Source organism: Anolis sagrei, chromosome 1 (assembly GCF_037176765.1).
Source record: "Anolis sagrei isolate rAnoSag1 chromosome 1, rAnoSag1.mat, whole genome shotgun sequence".
Classification (NCBI taxonomy): Eukaryota; Metazoa; Chordata; class Lepidosauria; order Squamata; family Dactyloidae; genus Anolis; species Anolis sagrei.
In genome coordinates, this window is record NC_090021.1 from 303,776,846 (window position 1) to 303,797,218 (window position 20,373).

General features: G+C 39.7%; 2 protein-coding genes across 4 annotated transcripts in view; one reads left to right on the forward strand and one right to left on the reverse strand.

Annotated features, from left to right (window-relative positions):
* ENTPD5 (ectonucleoside triphosphate diphosphohydrolase 5 (inactive)) overlaps nt 1-7,953 on the reverse strand; it is a 29,027-nt gene extending 21,074 nt beyond the window's left edge. For 2 of the 3 annotated variants that reach the window (XM_067462888.1, XM_060758722.2), the window contains exon 1: nt 7,851-7,953. The gene's annotated coding sequence lies outside the window, so the exon portion shown is untranslated. Of the gene's footprint in view, nt 1-4,789; nt 4,972-7,850 lie in introns of those variants that run through there. The other variant, XM_060758714.2, reaches the window with a different exon arrangement.
* BBOF1 (basal body orientation factor 1) lies at nt 7,833-20,185 on the forward strand. The gene is made up of 11 exons (XM_060758692.2): nt 7,833-8,059; nt 8,147-8,420; nt 11,120-11,185; nt 11,804-11,947; nt 13,721-13,801; nt 14,153-14,223; nt 14,465-14,609; nt 15,851-16,344; nt 17,465-17,569; nt 18,129-18,191; nt 19,733-20,185. Exons 1-11 carry the CDS (start codon nt 8,019-8,021, stop codon nt 19,854-19,856), a joined length of 1,608 nt encoding a protein of 535 aa, XP_060614675.2. The 5' UTR covers nt 7,833-8,018; the 3' UTR covers nt 19,857-20,185.
* Nucleotides 20,186-20,373: the final 188 nt, after the last annotated feature.

Consider the following 20,373-nt stretch of genomic DNA (forward strand, 5'->3'; position numbering starts at 1 on the left):
ATGTAAGTATCCTACTTCATGCTGCAGTACTACACTGGGGATTTTTTATGTTGACTATCAGAACTGCTCTTTTTGAGTTTACAGAACAATTTATTCTCAGACTGCCTTCAACTAATTCAATACATATGCAAACATTCCTCCCCTGCACTTAACAAAGTTACAACTCAAATAATTTCTTAATAGAGCAGCACTCCAAGCTAGATCATTGGCATGAATATAGTAATTCAACTCAAAATTGTAATCAGACAGAGCCTTCTTATCCTACCACACTACAAGAAGGCTGACGTGGACACAGAACACGAATGTCATTTAAAAAAAACAATGGGAGACTCATCTTCTGGGGATGCCAGCTGCTTAGAGAGATCGTTTTACAGGGAGAGCAAAATATACAATTCTAAGCTCTTCCACAATTGCCAAGAGAGCAGAAATGTGTGGCTTTCCAGCCTTCCAGACTGCAAGTGGAAGTAATCCTCGCCCATACTTATATCCCTCATCCCTAAGGTACACTGTCCCTAAAGGGATAGAACAAAGAAGTGTATTCTGCTATAGTTTTCTTATCCAACTTTCCTTTCAGGGTGTTCTTTATCTTTGAATAACGTTGACTTCCAAATCAGATGCAAATCATTCAGAGATGGAAATTCTCTGTTAATCTTTGGTTTGTAGTACCAACAGCATGACATATTGCACATTCCCAAAATAATTGTAACATAAAAGAGAAAGTAAATATAATGTATAAAATGTCCAAAGCTCTTCAGGTCACCACAAATTTACAAAATCTGCCTTCTAAAAACAGACCATTCTTTGACAAGGGTGCATTACATAATAATATAGCAGCAGCAAATGCACAACATTTTTTGCCTTCTTGCTCTTTATTATAATAAAAGTCAGGACCCCACATCATTACACAGTCTTCTGTTCATCTTCACAGAGAAAACATTTGGGAAATAACACCTTTATTTCGTTCTGTTCAAGATTTTTTTTCTTCCTATTGGAACAACTTGTTTTAACCTGTTAGATAACTCAATTTGTCTCCATTTACACGGGTATCTGTTCACTTCTCAAAAGATTCTTATCTGTCCATACCTCTGCCTGTGTTGTCTAATTTCAAACAAGCTTCAAAGTCTACCTTTTGCATCAGACTTTAATTACTATAGTATATTGTTCTCACTCCCTATTCACTGGCCTTCTGATTATATCTATGTCCACAGATACGATATTTGGCACCTGAGTCTATTATTTGATGGACTCTTCACCTTCTTTTGCAGATCCACCCACTGGCTCCTGTTCAATTTACTGTCCCTCCCACTCAGAAATCTTGCCTACTCTCTGACTTTTGTTCCATTTCTCTCTTTCAACATCAACACTCTTTAATGCTGTTCTTTCAACTTTATACATAACTAAAAACAACCTTTGCATTATTAACCTTTAAAAAAAAAAACAAACCCTTGCCTGTATTGGCTTTCCAACTAGATTTAATTCAGGAAGATCTGTTTGTCCAAACAGCAAGAGCAGCTGTATCAGAACCACCTTATTTCCACATTAATGAAAAATAAGGGCAATATCCAGTCTGACAACACCTTATGCTCATGTCTTAGGAGGAGTTGGGGTATCATAACAATATCTAGTCTATATTTTGCCAGAATGAAATAGCAAAACCAAACCAAGCCAATAACCAAAAATGCTGTCGGTCTCAAAAATAAACCACGAGTTTCTAATGCATGAACTCAAGCCTTAGAGAAAGTGCTTGTAAACCGAATTCTGACCCCAGCTTCTTGAAAGGAAGAAACTTGGTTTTCCACAACGAAGCCACAAGATAGCAAAAGTGACAGTTTATTAAAGCAACAGGAGCAACTGAAACCGTTACTCGACTTTTGAAATAGCCAAAACAACCTTGAAAGCATATGCAGAACATCATCCCTAATTTAATTAAATAAAGACATTAAGTATGTTTATAAAAATGGAGATACTGGCCAACAGATCCAATAATGAAATATGAACTAGCGCTGACACAATTGGGACTTCCTTTCCCCCCTCCTCCCCATGCCAAAAGCTTTTGCATCTTGAACATTAAAAGAATAAAACAGTAAAGGACAGTAGCTTCAATAATGAAAGAGAATACTATAAAATGAGGTAGGTCATTACTTGAGGCAAAGATTTTCCTGCACTATTTTCAATTCTTTCCTACTCAGCCATGTTTTGAAGGGCACAATAAAATTAAAGTAGCTTTTTTTTGTCGTGTCAGGAGCGACTTGAGAAACTGCAAGTCGCTTCTGGTGTGAGAGATTTGGCCGTCTGCAAGGACGTTGCCCAGGGGACGCCCAGATGATTTGATGTTTTTATCATCCTTGTGGGAGGCTTCTCTCATGTCCCCGCTTGGGGAGCTGGAGCTGACAGAAGGAGATCCGCCTCTCCCCGGATTCGAACCTGCGACCTGTCGGTCTTCAGTCCTGCCGGCACAGGGGTTTAACCCACTGCGCCACCAGGGGCTCCAATTAAAGTAGCTATGTGTATAACATGGAAACCCTTTTAAATAAACCTTAAGAAAAGATCAGATCAAATCAGATTTTGTTCTTAAAAGTCTGCTCCATGACTAAACAGCCTGCTACTCAAGCCTGAATTTGGCATACAGAGAAAGACTACTGTATAGCAAAAGCATATTTCTCCCAGGGCAGGCATGGCAGAATAATAGCATAATAAATAATACTACAAGGAATTCATTCTGCTTCATTAAGCAATTGCAGTAATACTATCTTAGCACACATTCACAGATAATAATCAGGTTGATTAATAAGGTCACATAGACACTTCATGTACTTAATCATGTACTTCAATGTCGAACTGGAGACAACAGCTTTGGAATAGGCATCCTGACATCTTGGAATCATCTATATAAATATTCTAGGGCAGACTTAGGAAAAGCATAAATTTAACAGGGTTCTTTCAAACCTGAGAACTGTTCATCTGGGGCAGTGATTCTCAACCTTCCTAATGCCTCGACCCCTTAATACAACAGTTCATCATGTTGTGGTGACCCCCAACCATAAAATTATTTTCGTTGCTACTTCATAACTGCAATTTTGCTACTGTTATGAATTCTAATGTAAATATCTGATATGCAGGATGTATTATCATTCACTGGACCAAAATTGGCACAAATACCTGATATGCCCAAATGTGACCGCTGGTGGAGTTTGGGGGAAAATAGACCTTGCCATTTGGGAGATGTAGTTTTTGGGATTTATAGTTCACTTACAACCAAAGAGCATTCTGAACCCCACCAATGATACAATGTGGCCAAACTTCCCACACAGAACCCCCATGACAAATAGAAAATATTGTGTTTTCCCATAAACAACAGAAAATACTGGAAGGGGTTGGTGGGCATTGACCTTGAGTTTTGGAGTTGTAGTTCACCTATATCCAGAAAGCACTGTGGACTCAAACAATGATGGATCTGGACCAAACTTGGCACAAATACTCAATATGCCAAATGTGAAGACTGGTGGAGTTTGGAAAAAACTAAATCTTGACATTTGGGAGTTGTAGTTGCTGGGATTTATGGTTCACCTACAAAGAGCTTTCTGAACCCCACCAATGATACAATCTGGTCAAACTTCCCACACAGAACCCCCATGACAAATAGAAAATACTGTGTTTTCTGATGGTCTTTGGCAACCCCTCTGACACCCCCTCGCCCCCCCCCCGGGGTCCCAACCACCAGGTTGAGAAATGCTTATCTAGGGATATTTAATAGTATACCTATGTGATGCCACCAGTTACCACCTTCAAATTCCTCCTCAAACTCCAGTTTTTCTAGTTAAGCCTTTGCCTCGACCTCTCAATCACGACCTCTCAATCACGGCAACAATGGAGAATCTTTTGTCAGACAAGGCCCAAATTCAATTTCAGAATTATCAGGGGGATTCTACCAGCTGATGGGGCTAAAGCAAATTCTATTTACAACAACAGGTTGTTTCATCATGAAACATTTACATTCAGTAACAAAGGCCCCCTTTTCACTGACCATTTAATGCTGTTTCAAACCAGTATTGAAGAAAATGGTTTCATTGTACAGATGATTACATAGGAAATCTGGGAACCCGTTTAAGGCCTAGATGGTGATTACACAAACTACAGAGCACTGATTCACTTTAAGAGGTTTCTTCTGCACACTTCTGTGGGAGTTTGTTGTCTGGCCACACAGTTTGAAGCTAGATTCAAACTGCATTAAATGGTCAGTATAGATGGGACCTAAGATTTAGAAGAGACATTTCTACTTTTTAGAATGGATCAAAACTCAGCAGTTAAGAAGTAATAACACCACATGGCTTGGAAAACCCAAGATCAGATTGAAACCTGGATATTGATATTCCCCACTCATGCCCTTGTATTATGGACACAAATAAGTGCATATTCCTACTTCCCATATCTCCATTTCCCTCCACCTTCTCTGTTGTTTTACTTGTAGGATTTACACAATAGACCTCTCCGTGGCAGGGATCCATCCTTTTGTAAAGCAATATGTATCTGCACACACAATATAAATAACTTCATTTAAGTACCACCTTCAAGACTAAATAAGAAAAATAGATATCTTGCCTATGGTTTCTTTCTTCTTTTTTTGGACTCCAATCTACTTTATCAGATATTGTAACACATTGCTCCATGATAGCTATTATCCAGTCAAAGCCATGATCTCATCTTTAATCAGAGTTGCAATTTAGGGAGCTGTTTTTTTTTTTTATTCCAAAGATTTCATCTCAAAGAAAATAACTACATCAGGACTTACCACTTCCTTGGTTTCATGTACAAATGCAAAAGAACTACCGTGTGAGAAAGAAAACTGCCTGTTAAAATTTAAGCCAATTCATTCTTTCATGAACCTAGGTTTATCATTACCAAATACAAACAAGAAAATATGTCCAGGTTGGATGTTTTTTATCCAACAAGGTTCAAGGGCCGCATTGCAGGCACGCAAAAGCTCCACGGAGAATGCCTGCCCACTGAGAAAATGATTTACCAAGTCAGATGTTTGTTGCATCAGAAAGGTACAAAGTTAAGTTGTGATGACTAAGGGAAACAGAAAAAAATTGTTGACTCATTCTGTTATGACACACTTTGCAAGTTCAAATAGCACTGCAGCAATGGATGGGGTTGTTGCTTGGAAAGTGCTGCAGCTCAACATCCCTAAAACACTACACAGTTTGATTATCCCTTATCCGAAATGCTTAGGACCAGAAGTGTTCTGTATTTCAGATTTTGGGGGGGGGGGGGGATTTTGGAATACTTGTATATAAATAATGGCACATCCGAGAAATGAGATGCAAGTCTAAACATGAAACTCGTTTATGTTTCATAGACATCTTATACAAATAGTCTGAAGGTAGTTTTACACACAATATTTTAATAATTTTGTGCATAAAACAAAGCTTATGTACACTGAACTATCAGAAAGCAAAGGTGACACTATCTCAGTCACCCATGTAAGCAATTTTAAAGTATTTGGGAGTTTCAGACAAGGGTTGCCTATCCTGTACAACAATATCCAGAATGTAGTGTATCTACAATCCAAAAATAAAGACAATATCCTTTTCTCAAACAACTCATATACTGACCAAATCCATTTTGAGGGTGCATCTACACTGTTGAATTAATTAAGGATGTTTGGCCCCACTCTAACTTCCATGGTTCAGTGCTATTGTTATCACAGGAACTGTACCAGCATAAATTATCAAAACCCATGCATGCATTTCAAAATTAATAAATCACCTTTGATTTTAATTTCAAGATAGTATAGAGGCAGTCCCAGAGTTACAAACATAGGCTTTACAAACAACTCATAGTTAAAAATGAGGGTGAGACAATGGGAAGTGAGAGAAATCTACCCTTAGGGAAGGAAATTCACTTCTGGAAGAGTTTTCATGGGGAAAAGGTGTTTCCACTGAAGCTTTATCACCAAGTCTTGTTTCCACAAAAGGCCATTTTTTTTCCAAAATCCAATTATCACAGGGATAGAAGTGAGGTGAAATCTTCTTAACAGGGGCACAGACAGGAAAACAAAAACCACAGGAGTGTTAACCCTTCCCTATGCTATCCAAAGCTTATACACACACACACACACATGGCTGGAGTTACATTTAAAAACGTACCTGTTCTGACTTATATGAACATTCAGCTTAAGAACAAACCAACAGAACCTAACTTGTCTGTAACTTGGAGACTGCCTGTAGTTTGGTGAGGCATCAGCACTATTTTCCAAAGACTTCTGGCCCATACCATGGGGCCATAGCAATTAAAGTGTCAAACCGCATTGATTCTAGTGTTACAAATTCAGTGTACACTGAAGTGTCCGAGGCCCCTTCCACACAGATGAATAAAATCCCACATTTTCTGCTTTGACCTGGAATATATGGCCGTGTGGACTCAGACAACCCAGTTCAAAGCAGATATTGTGGGATTTTCTGCCTTGATATTCTGGGTTATATGGCTGTGTGGAAGGGCCCTGAAAGCAAAAATGTCATTATCATTGCCACTTCTGTGGACAATTATGGAGGATCTTGGAATTCTGGATAAGTGATGTCCAAAAGCATCCAAAATTTAGTGTGTCAAAAAACCAAAAATAAAGGCATTATTATTTTCTAGATTAATATGGACATTTGGGACATCTATTCTGAGGGTCCTTTCACACAGCCACATATCCCAGAATATCATGGTACAAAATACCACAATATCTGCTCTGAACTGCATTATCTGAGTCCACACTGCCATATATTCCAGTTCAGAGAAGATAATGTGAGATTTTATTCAGCTGTGTGGAAGGGGCTTGGTTTATCTGAGTCCACAGTACCATATATTCCAATTCAAAGCAGATATTGTGGGCTTTTCTGCCATGGAGCCCTTCCACACAGCCATATAACCCAGAATATCTGTTTTGAACTGGGATATCTGAGTTTACACTCAGATAATGTGGGATTTTCTGCCTTGATATTCTGGGATATAGGGCTGTGTGGATGTTCTCGGTTATATGGCTGTGTGGAAAGGCCCCTGGAATAACAAGGCAAAAAATCCCACAATATCTGCTTTGAAGTGTGTTATCTGAGGTCCCTTTCACAAAGCTGAATAAAATCTCACATTATCAACTTTGAACTGGGATATATGGCAGTGTGGATTCTGAGAACCCAGTTCAAAGAAGATATTTTGGTTATTCTGCCTTGATATTCTGGGTTATATGGCTGTGTGGAAGGGCCCTGAGTCCACACTATGATATATTCCAGTTCAAAGCAGATAATGTGGGATTTCATTCAGCTGTGTGGAAGGGGCCCCAGTCCAAAGCAGATAATGTGGGATTTTCTGCCCTGATGTTTCGGGTTATATGGCTGTGTGGAAGGGGCCTGAGGTAGATTTTAAAAAATATATAAACCAATTATCCTTTGAATGCAACAGGTGGCAGAGTAAGGAGTTGAGGGGAAAGAATGAATCTATTTCTATTGGAAGAAGCGGGCCAACATCCAGTATACAGAAGGAAAAGAGTGCCACCAATGCTAAGGGTAAGTCTGCACTTGAGAATTAATGCAGTTTGACACCGCTTTGTCTGCCATGGCTCAATGCTATCGAATCCTGAGAGTCTGTTTAGCAGGCCTGGGCCAACTTGGGCCCTCCAGGGGTTTTGGACTTCAACTCCCACAATTCCTAACAGCCTACCGGCTGTTAGGAATTGTGGGAGTTGAAGTCCAAAACCCCTGGAGGGCCCAAGTTGGCCCAGGCCTGCTCTAGAGTGGCATTCAGAGGTGAGAGAAAGAGCCGAAAGAGGCGCAGGTCCCTCAGGAGCGCCGCCAAGCCGCCCAACTCACCGCTTTGTCAAAGCCTTCTGCCTTCCACATCTCGCCGGTCCCGCGTCGCACGTCAGCGCCTCGCGCGTGACGTCATCAAACTTCCTCCCTCCCTCATCTCCCCGCGACGCCCGGTTTCCATAGTAACGCGTCGCCTGGAAGGGAAAGGAAGAGCGCGCGCGAGGCAACATGAAGGGGAAAGGGAAAGCCAAAGGCGCGAAGGGCGGGAAGTAGGTAGCCAAGCGTCGCCACGGCAACGGGGCCTAGGAGTGGGTTTCATGGAGGGCTCACGGCCCGTGGCTTCTCTCGTCCCGCAGGGGCAAGAAGGGCGCCGCCGGCCCCGCCAGCAACAAGGCCAAGGATGCCAAGAGCCTGAAGGAAGAGTCGGAGGCCGAGCGGGCCAAAATCGCGGCGGCGCTCTGGGAGGCGCGGCTGGAGGTCACCGAGATCTCCCGCAAGGAGTACCGCGATGCCTCCCGGCGCCTGGCCCGCAGCAACGAGGAGCTGGAGCAGAGGGCGAGGCGGCTGGAGAAGGACGCCGTGGACGTGCTCAGCTTCCTCAAAAAACAGGATCTGGAAAAGGACGACATGGTAGGTAGGGGTCGGCCGGGCTTAGGCAAGGCAATTTTGGCTTCCAGTTATTAAAGACTGTGCAGGTACAGCTGTACCAGGAGCTCCAGTTTTGTTTGCTTTGCATTGAATGTTTGTTGTAGCCCCAAGTTTCAGGGACTCTGCAGATAGGTGGCTTCTTTTGGCTGCAATCATAGGGCAAGCCACCTGTCAATTATAGTTAGGTTCTCTGGTCCTGTCCCTTTTTGGGGTTTTGGAGGGAATAGGAGCCTTTTTTGGATCAGTCCACACAGAGAAGCCTTTCACGCAGGACATAATACCAAGAGCTCCTGTAGAAAGCTTCACCTTCTATGGCTTGGCCGGGGAGATACAGCCCCACAGCTTGGCCGGAAGATATACAGCCTTACAGCTCCTTTGCTGAGGGACTTCAGTCAGCCATCACTGAAACCTGAACTCTTTATCCCCTGGAAGTCTACAAAGCTCTGCTTGGTAAGGGTCACTTGCGGAAGCCAGAAGCAGTTGGTACTGGGTGCAGGGGATCCACACCAACAGAGGCAAAGACAGACTGCCCAGATTAGAAGTTAAGGATTTCCCCATTAGCTAATATACAGTTATGAAGGTAGTGCCTGTTCCCTGTGGACAAGATTGAGAGAGAGCCAATAGACTGTTAAGAAAGCCTTAAAGTACCTGTTTGTTTTCATCAATAAAGAACATTGTTGAACTTTTAAGCAATCTAAAGACTCTGTTTTAAGGAAATCCAAGGGCCTTTAATCTGAGGCAGCCCCGGCGTCCCGTTGGGCACACGGAATTTATGTCCTGTCTACAGTCTTATGCACAGGCCCAGTGTGTGACAGCACAAAGACAGATAACATATTTTTGTCTCTGATCTGTTAGAAACAGAGATTATGCCAATTCACAAAATATAGCAGTTCTTCACAAGTGTTTTTTCAGTGCCCAAAAACATTATACTCTCCCATAAAGCATCTTGTTTCTGTATCATGCTCTCACGAGACAAAAATAAAGTAGACATCGTTAAAAGTAACATATTTAGTTTATTCACAACCTTCATATATTCAGCATATATTCAGCATATTCATATATTCCAGAGGAACAGTAGACATGATCTTCACTGCATGGCAGCTCCAAGAAAAAAGCAGGGAACAAAATCAACCTCTGTACATGGCATTCATTGACCTCGCAAAGGCATTCAACACAGTGACTCGCAGCACTCTCTGGACCATCCTCCAAACCGCTTGAGCTCTTCGAGTGCAGCATTTTCCCAAATGAAGCAGAGTGTGTTTGAGGACCGGGACATCCGTAGGGATACCAAGGTGCTTGTTTATAAAGCTATTGTCTTCCCAACCCTGCTATATGCCTGCAAAACTTGGACTGTCTACAGACGTCACATGCAACTCCTAGAACGATTCCATCAGCGCTGCCTCTGGAAAATCCTGCAAATCTCTTGGGAAGACAGGCAGACAAACATCAGTGTGCTGGAAGAAGCAAAGACCACCAGCATTGAAGTGATGGTCCTCCGCCATCAACTCTGCTGGATCGGCCACGTTATCCGGATGCCCGACCACCGTCTCCCAAAGCAGTTGCTCTGCTCTGAACTCAAGAATGGAAAATGGAATGTTGGTGGACAGGAAAAGAGATTTAAAGATGGGCTCAAAGCTAACGTTAAAAACTCTGGCATAGACACTGAAAACTGAGAAGCCCTGGCCTGTGAGTGCTCCAGCTGGAGATCAGCTGTGACCAGCAGTGCTGCAGAATTTGAAGAGGCACGAATGGAGGACGAAAGAGAGAAACGTGCCAAGAGGAAGGCTCGTCAAGCCAACTCCGACCGGGACCGCCTTCCACCTGGAAAGCAATGCCCTCACTGTGGGAGACGATGCAGATCAAGAATAGGGCTCCACAGTCACCTACGGACCCACCCTGAAGGAATATCCTACTCGGACAACAAGAGATCACCTAAGTAAGTAAGCATATAACTTGTCAATCCTGGAGGCAACTGTGATGGCCATCTCTGCTAAGACAAGGGTACATTGTCTGAGACATTAAACTGTATTACTACTTATCCAAGGAACAGCAAGGCAGATATGCAGTATTATGCACTCATCTTGGGAGGAGATCCTCAGTGAAGTGTCTAAAATAACAGACCAAAACACTGTTGCACTCTGTTTCTTCTGTCTGGTAGCCTGTTTGGAAATTGCAGCTGCTTTGAAGAAGGATCAAGAAGATTTCTGCAAACTAATAATAGAAAAGCCATTTATTAGGGGCTAGTATTAATAAAATATATACAGGCAGCTTTCTATGATGTTTATCAATTACATGAGTTATAACAAGCTAACTGATGGAAAACTGTGGGAAAATATTCTAGGTGGATGTTGAAATATCTGTTATTATAAAGAAAACTTTTAATATTTTTTAAAAAAAATCTCAAGGGAGATATTAGTGTTTCCAAATTTGCAATGCTTAAACATGTACAATGTATATGGTTCTGAATTCTAGGAATAATTCCTCTGGTTTCTGGAATTTGGAGAAACTATTTTCAAATAGTAACTTCATGGCAACCAATCATATACAGAGTACTTTTTATTCACCTTTTAATGAAGTTTGTTAGTCTGGAACAAGCCCGAGAAGTAGTTACTGAACTTTTCCATCTGCTAACAAAATAACATGACCATGATTTCTCTTAACTTTATCTTTTTGATATATAGATTGACAAGCTTAAGCAGCAACTGATTGATATGAAGCAAAAAGCCAAAGAAGAAAATGAAGAACTGGTGAATTGACATTTCTTCTGACATGTAGCTCTGGGTAACCTGTAGCTCTGATGATCCAATTAAATTCATTGGGGTTGGGCTTCACAGATAAATATAATAAACACTACTTTTAAATAAACATACAAACCCTTCTTTTTAAGGTCCTCTCTTGCCTCATTACAGAGAGAATAAGTTGCCCTTAACTGCTTTTTTGTCTTTACTTTGCTAGGAAAATGGAAACGTGTAAGATCGAAAGTATGGTAATGATTACTTTATGGCAATAAACCAGCTATTCACACTTTACTTGGGAATAAGTTGTATTTGACTCTGAGACTTACTTTTGAGTAAATACATCTAAATTCAGATTGTAAGAGAGATTCAATCCTTACCACTAGTTGGTTGATGCAGCTGGAGATAGAACTGATATATTGCTTTGAAGCTTCATTTAGTGATTCTTTAGCACTTTAGTGGTAGTTTTTAATCTGTTGGTGGCCTTTTTATGTTATTTCCCCTACACTATTTTGCGTGTTAAGTTGATGCTACAGTACCTTTCCCTCATTAGTCTTTACCTCCAGCTATGCCTCTTAACTTTTTTAAAATTCTTAACTTGGAAATTTCTAAAATGCAAAAAAATTGCAGGAAGCACAGTATATCAAACAGCTAGAGGAAATGGAAGAGAAATTCCACAAAAAAGCTAAGGAAATTGGTCTAATTCAAATTGAGCTGAAAATGATAAAGGAATTCCGCAAAAAGAAAGACCTTATGGAGAAAGAACTTGAAGAGGTAAGTAAATTATTGGTGTTTGAGAAGCTAGAATTTCATATTTTCCACCCTGCACAAGCAAAAGGATACCAGAAGGCATGCACATGTTTGTTGACTTTCTCGACATGACCATATCATAGATTCCCTGGCCATAGCAGGGGTAGGAGTGTCTAGCCAGTGCTGCAGCTGAGAACCTGACTTTGTATCCATCTCACCTCCCTTAGTATGGCTAGTTTCAGAGATATGGAGGACCCCCTAGCACTCAGGGGGTCATCTGCAAAATCATTCCTGCAGTCAGCACTTGAGTCTGGAAAGATCATGAGGCAGGGAAATTGTAGCTGACTCCAACTGCAGGCAGCAGAAACTTTCTTGCAACCATCACAGGATCTGTGATATTTCCCCTACCATACAGATGAAGATTTCTGCTGTTTTCTATGAGCAGTGATTCCTGATTATGCACCTGGTCTTTTTAATAAAAAATGTTTTTGTAGTGTCTTTACAGTCTGGATAGAACCATGGATTCTCTTCCTCTCACCTATTATATTAACCTTTAGCAGGCCCCTGTGCATATTCCTTGTTGTACACTGCCAAAATGCGACTCTGTAATGGAGCTTTGAGATATAGGATCAGAATTATCCTATTTAATCTAATGCTCACCTTTTTTTGGCTAAATTACTTCGCAAAAATTAAGATGCAAATTAAAGCTGCATAATATTATCATCTTAGTGCTGAGCCAAAGCAAAAGGGAAAGGTGCTTCAGGAACTGCACCTGGAATTCCTCTTTGAGGGACCTCATCTCTAATTTAATTGCCATGGCTCAATGCTATGCAGTGCTAGGATTTGCAGTTTGTTGAGGCATCAGCATTTTTTGGCAGCCCACATGATCAAAAACTGCAGCTCCCATGACATTGAGCCAGGGCACCTAAAGTGGATTCATTCTACAGCAGTAGTTCTCAACCTGTGGATCCCCAGATGTTTTAATCTACTACTCCCAGAAATCCCAGCTAGTTAGGATTTCTGGGAGTTTAAGGCCAAAACATTTGGGAACCCACAGGTTGAGAACCACTGTTCTACAGCATAGATTCACACCAAGGTTTTCTTTTCTATTGCTGTCAGCTTTGGTGTTGTAACACTTTAGTTTTTAAAGAAGGAATAATGAGCAGTCAGCCACTGTAATGCACATCTTTTTTGGCCAAATTGCAAAAAGTGTACTTTTTGCCACTGCACATTACATTCGGCAGCAAATACTTCTTTGGTTTTAGGTTTGGAAAATTGAGGTGCACATTAGGTGCACTAGATTTGAGTAAATACAGGTAACTTCAAATCAAAGGGGGTAGAAATACATTTATTATGAGAAAAACCCTAGTAGGTGAATCTAATATTTGGATGTATAGCTAAATTACATTTTAGTAGAAATCAGATCATTAGAGAAGTGTAAAAAGAAATGCATGTAGTATAAAACAAGTTATAACACACATTTCCAAAGGTAATTGGGTGTAGATTTTTAACAGTACAAATAATTTGAGGAAGAAGAAAATCTGTGTCAAGATGGGCCACAGGGCTTATGCTGTAATGAAACACTATCTATAGTGTGTACACTAGTGGATAAAAATGCAGAAGGTTGAGAGTAAACTCTAAAAGAGAATGGAACTGAACAGATGAAAAGCTAACACATGGGAGGAGAAAAAGTGGGTGAGGAAAGAGTTGACATGAGCAGGATTTTTTAGAGAGAACTTTCTTTGAATTGCTCTTTAGATTGCTAAAATAATAATTGACTGCTTTTTGAAATTTTAGCTAAAAGAAACTTTGGTTAACATAAAAAAAGAACACCAGGAAACAATCTCCGTGTTGGAGAGGAAGTTCCTTGAAGAAAAGGTACAGTATTTCAATGCTGCTTTCGTGTGCATGATCCTTCCAGTTCATAACGAGTAAATTTGACTTTTCTAAAATCTTTCCACAGTAGTAACAATGGAGGAAGCCTAAGTGAGATAAATATCACCACTTCTAGGAAAACAACTCTGAACCTCCTGAATTTGTATTAGGAAGACAAATAAGAATCTTTCCTGATCTATCCAAACTTTTGATTTTCAACATTTACAGTGATCTCTTTTGTTTTCTTCTGGAAAACAGAGTAATAACAAACACTTTCTCCACATATTTTTGAAAGCTAAAAACTGTTTTGTATCTAGCTTTATTTCAAAATCTTATTTTCTTTCTCTCTTCTAGCAACGCCTTGAAAGAGAAGCAGAGAAGAAGATTATAATGCTGGCAGAACGGGCCCATCATGAAGCCATTGTGTAAGGGCTGATTTCTTTGTTCCTTAATCATGGATGTTAAAATACAGTGAATTATATGAAATCTCGATGCTTCATTCCTGATAAGTAAATATAATTCTACACATAATGTAATTCTAAAGTATTCCATAACATTGTTTCTATTAAGTCATGCTGGATCTACAAACTGTAGATCCAAACGTCTGAACCATTAATATAGGAAGTTTGTGGTATCAAGTGCTAAACTGCCTTTGCCTTTATTCAGGCAGCTGGATAATGCCGGGAAAGCAGTTTTTATAGAAAATGTTCGTCTTCATGAAGCCCTTGGATACCACATGAAGGAAACAGAAGAGTTACAGAAAATGAAGCAAAAACTGGAGGAGGACAACGCCTTTCTTTTGCAGGAGAAGGTTCTTCCTATTACTACTTCCACTTGTACAGGTTTATTAGGACTTGTCCTTTACATATAAAGGGTAAAATCACTGATATGCTGAGGTGTTTGGAAAGCTGAGGCTCTTGTTCTATTATGTGAGGACGCTTTCAGACTTAACTTAAACATGTATTGAAGCGGGTTTAAAAAATCCGATTTTGTGCAGGTTTAAGTCTGCACACCTACCCCCAAGCCAGGGCTTTCCCAGGGGCTGTCCCCATTCCAGCATGATAACTTCCGTGCTGGAATGGGGTGACCCCAACCCCTTCCTCCAAAAAAGCCTTAACATAAAACTTACTTCCTGGACCATACCAATGAATCACCAGGAGGCGGGGGTGCCCAGGAACAGTCCCCCCTTCGCCTCCTGGTATGTCAAGGGTACAGTCCAGGAGGCTCCAGAGCGGCCTAATGGCAGCATGGTAAGGTTTTCTTTTATTTTAAGTTGGGGGGGGGTCCAAAGAAGAAATTGAGCTGTGGGGACAGACTACTGGCAATGCGGATTCGTGACAAAGCAGGCTTATTTATTTATTTACAACATTTATTTACTGCCCTTCTCACCCCAAAGGGGACTCAAAGCGGTTTACAAGTTATATGTACATACAATATATTATATTATTAGCATAGCACAATATTAGTAATATATGTATGTATGTATGCATGTATGTATGAAGCAGGGTTTATCTGCTTTGTCACTAATTACTTCACTTTTACTTGAAGCATCATTAGGACACCTCAGGTAAAAATCCTTCAGGGCCCAGGAAGTGCCCTAAGTCAGAATGGCTTTCTTCTGGAAATAACATCACATAATCATTTACTGATTTGGCAGCCCACAAAATTTATTGTATTCCTTATTTGGAAAAACAAGTATGTATACAATATTTATGAGAGAAAAATAGATAAAACCATAAAATTAGACTAAATCCCATAAATTTAGTCTAAAAATCCCATAAATAGTGTAGAAGGCATAAGTTTAATACTACTGTTACTACTACTAGTAATAATAATAATTTTCTATTCATATGAATTCTGCCTTTTTTCCAGTCCTGACATCCGAATTTGAATTGGCTTGAGCACTTACCGTTACAATTGCCTCCAAACTAGAAAGGAAAATGTCCAGTGCTGTGGCTGAGACAAATAATGGCATTGTACAGTAGTTTAGTTGATTGAACTGTTATAAACTGTTGTTGGATTATCAAGTAACTTTTTTGTTTTGCTTTTAAGGAAACCAATGATCTTTTGGTTCGGGAAAAAATAATTCAAAATACTGAACAAAAAGCACAGATCCAGGAGCTGGAAAACAGGGTGAAAAAACTGGAAGCTGCAGTTAGTCACATGGCCAGGGAATTTAAAATAGAACTTGAGAATGCTCAACACAAAGCTTTAGTACAGAATCAAGCAGGCCAGATAGAAATTAACAAGTTGCAACACCTGCTGGAGATGAAGGACAGAGAGATGAGCAGGGTGAAGAAACTGGCCAGGAATATCTTGGATGAAAGGACTGAGGTGGAGAAGTTCTTCTTACATGCCCTGAGCCAGGTGAAACAGGAGATCATAACCAGCAGGAAGTGTTATAAGCAAGTGGCTCAAGCTGCATATCAGAGAAGAATGATGGCAGCATTTGCCGGGAGAGAAGAATATCCCAAGATCAGGACCTTTAATGACAATGAACACAGCACAAATAGTGTGCAAATGGACCTTATGGAAGCAGAGAAATGGTATATGTGATTGACCTGCAAGTTTTATTTTTTGTTTACTGTGACGTAGATGCAGAAATGATGTACAGCTGCTAGTGAAATTATATATATAAGCTTGGGATGTCTTGGGGTAGGGGAATGAATGGATCAGTATTGTACAGATTACACAAGAGATGGGAGATTTGTCTGATGCTGAAAAGACAGAACTGAAAATAAATGTGGACCTTATTCATTCATTCCTTACTCTTTTCCAGTCAAGAGATGAAGATGAAAGGGCCTATTCCTGTCCCCCATCATTGTTTAATGAAGTTGAAAGCATTTGAAAAGAATAATTGATTAAATGGTTGTACTCTAGTTAGACTAACAAAAGGTCCACATTTATAATGAGGTGCATTACTTCTAGTCTGAAGTATCGATTACCTTATTGACAGTTCCCTATACTGACAGCCTTTATGGAATAGTTCTGTACCCCAGTTTGGGAATTTATTTATCGTGTCAGAAGCAAGTTGAGGGTACAATTATAATGTATTTAAAAACACAAACAAACTTAACAACTTGGCATTATACTAAATGTCTTTTGACCAGAAGCTGGCCACTTGGAGTGCCTCTGGTGTTGCTGTAAGAAGGTGCATGTGGCAGGGCTCAGGTTGCATTGTAGTAAGTAGTCTGTGGTTTGCTCTTCTCTACCCTCGTATGTTGTGGACTCCCACATAGGGTATAATTCATAATTCATTCACATTAGAGTACAATTGTCTTCCAAGGGTAAAATCTTGGCACTGGGTCCATAAGTGACTGTGGAGATCTATTCCCAATCCATATGGTGTTTCCAATGGAATTGAAAGAATTGAGTTCTTTCTGTTTTCTCTACATGCATATTTTAAGGTATCTTGGATTCTTTATGTATACTAATGGGATAGCCAAAACGAAGCATATTATTCCAGATGAATAACCACATTCTCTTCATACAGTTTAATGTATTGTGTTCCTTCTTCTATGAAGTAATTCAATCCGTTGCTACTCTAAGATTTTGTAATCAAATTAAATTTGGGAAAACCAAGAATTTTTAATGAAAATTCTTTTGTAAGTGACCAGATAATTACAAATGTATGCAGGTAAATTATGGGTTTTTTTTTTTCTGTAGGACGAATATTCAGAAGGGGAAGGTGGACATCTCTGAATTGACTTGGGAGCAGAAGGAGAGTGTGTTGCGATTACTCTTTGCAAAAATGAATGGCATGAGACTACGGTAAAGTCCTGTTTATTACATCCAGTGTTGTGATGGATGCCTTTTTTCTATTGCCCAGCAGACTATAAAAAGTTATAAATGGTTTAAATACTTACTGGGAATGGAGAAATGCTTGTGTGAGTTTTAGTAGTACTGATAGTAGAACTAGTGATTTTTTTCATGGGTATTTTGAGGTGTCAAATAGAACATTTCAATCTAAGAGCTGAGTTTCAGACAAACAGGAGTCCAGAAATTTGAAACAGATTGGCACTGTTCTTTCTCAGCCCCCATAAGAAGTAAAATATAAAAATGGAAAAACAGAATTGATCTTTTGTACCCATAGATTCAACAGATTGAAAATGTTTTTAAAGACCTTAGTAGCAAACCTTGATCTTGCCATTTTATATAATGTACACCATCTTACTAAGGCATTGTACATAATGGGATTTGACTATCCAGTTGTTGGTATAGATAGTTTCCAATTGGGTTTGTTTCCAGGACTCCCTAAGGGCCACACTGTAATAGTGTAATAGAATATGACCCACAAATTGAGCATTTCTCCTGCTTTTTTGTGTTATAGGAAATATGGCAAAGCTTTGGTTCCTCTAATGCCATCCACTCATTCTGAAGAAACAAAAGTCAGGTAAGTGATGACATGGCTGTAGTAATCTTGTTTCTTGCAGCATTTGAGTCCTAATAATCTAAAAAACACTTCTAAGGGACTTCTTTTCTTTTCTTTTTTTAAATGGTATTTTTGACTAAACTATGTGAAGAGAGTAATTGCTAGATGGACTCAAAATAGATCTGGTTAGTTGCATGGCTCAAGAAGTAAACCATACCAGCCTGAGGAACATTCATACTCCCATCAGCTTTCACCTTGCTACATAATGTAAGATGTCCTACATTCTAAGTTAAAGCAGACATGGGGAAATGCCTGCATAAGTTATAAACGCACTCCTCATTTTCCAAGTTGTATGAGCAATCTGTCCCAAGGTCTGCTGAGCTACTATAACATTAGTGCAGCCTTGATGGTGTTTGTATAGTAAGGTGTGTGGCAATGGTCCAGAAATGTCTCACAAATAGCTATGATACCATTTTAGTTCTGGTCACAGAAAGTAACATCTACTGTGGCATCTAAAGTAAAATTTTAAAAACCATGCAATAAATACCCATGCAATGTTATACCCATCAAGCCTAGTTTGAGATATTGTATGTGGACTAGCACATCTCTGAAATGTCTTCACAATTCCATATATTTGCTTACTATAATGTGTGGCTTTAAGCACAGATTGCACCTCTTTCTTGTCAAATACCTGTGTGTTCCAAATCACCAGGTGCTAGTACAAAGTTTTAAAAAGTATATGCATCTGCTAAAATGGGAGGCTGATAAAACCAAGGAAATGCATAGTATTTAGGTATGGGTCACTGCCTTTTGGAAGTTTCATACACACTTCATTTTCTTAGTGGTTTTCATTTCAAACAAACAAACTCTTTTATATTTATATAAACGATTAAATATAAAGCCTTTTTGTTATTGTTGAATGCTCTGAAAGTGAGGGAGAGGAACCAAAGTTAATTTATTCACAGGATGTCATAATGAAGAGAACAAATTTCAGAATGGCAACACTTCAAATTATTTCTAGCAGAACCATTACATCTGTATTTAAACATTTGTTAAGGAGCTTTGAAAATTTGGACTATCTATAACTATCAGCAATATTTTGGTTCAGACAATTAACTGTTAGAATTCGCCTACACTGTAGAACAGGCATGGGCAAACTTTGGCCCTCCAGGTGTTTTGGACTTCAACTCCCACAATTCCTAACAGCCAGTAAACTGGCTGGGATTTCTGGGAGTTGAAGTTCAAAACACCTGGAGGGCTGAAGTCTGCCCATGCTCACTGTAGAATGAACACAGTTTGTCAGCACTTTAACTGTCCTAGTTCAATGTTGTGGAATCCTAGGATTTGTAGTTTGGTGAGGCACCAGCACTCTTTTGCAGGGAAGGCTAGAGACTTTGTAAAACTACAACCCCTGTGTATCAAGAGCTATAGCCCCGTTATCATAAAACATTAAAAATTTGAGCACAATTGGAATGGTAGGTATAACATTCAGAGTCAAAAGGTTTGGGTTATCTCTAAATGTGTGTGTTTTAGAAATTTTCTGATTTATTTTTCCATTGCAGCACTGCTGGTCTGATCCCTGTCTATGCTTTCATCACTCAGCAAGCCCCTGTGTCAGAGTCAGCCTCTCAGAGAAGACCATCAGTCCTTCCAGATATCCAGGTTATACCACCGCAGTCAGACTAAGATTGCTGTTAATCATGAAAGAACTGTAGTAAAAATGTTTACACTTCCTCTTTGGGGCTGTATATTATTATGCTGCTACTATGACATTGCCTCCTTTTCTATGCAACAAAAAGTTACTTCAGTTCTTTCAGATTATCTTCAAAGGCATCCCTATTCTAAAGAACATCATTTATGGTCAGATATCTTTTTCAGAAATGGAAACATTTTCCATAGTGATACATTTCCTCAATTGTTCAGAGAACTTGCACTGTATTTTGATGTTTAAAAACTGAGTGAAATACAATCCAATTCTATAAAAGTGTTTTAAATAAAGCAATAAATTATGACAAGTTCTTGGTGGTATGGGGATACCAAATCACCTTGTCTGTCTCCTGGAATCTGTGTAATGACCAAGCAGCATCAGTAAGAACTGACCATGAAACAACGACTGGTTCAAGATTGGGAAAGGTGTACAGCAGGGTTGTATACTCTCACCTAAGCTATTCAACTTGTATGCAGAACACATCATGCAATGTGC

Bases quoted from the DNA above. Each gene is read 5' to 3' on its own strand.
- BBOF1 (XM_060758692.2), top strand. From the start codon at position 8,019: ATGAAGGGGAAAGGGAAAGCCAAAGGCGCGAAGGGCGGGAA. The intron at 14,610-15,850 runs GTTCTTCCTATT...TTTGCTTTTAAG, and splicing joins CCTTTCTTTTGCAGGAGAAG to GAAACCAATGATCTTTTGGT. The intron at 18,192-19,732 runs GTAAGTGATGAC...TTTCCATTGCAG, and splicing joins TCTGAAGAAACAAAAGTCAG to CACTGCTGGTCTGATCCCTG.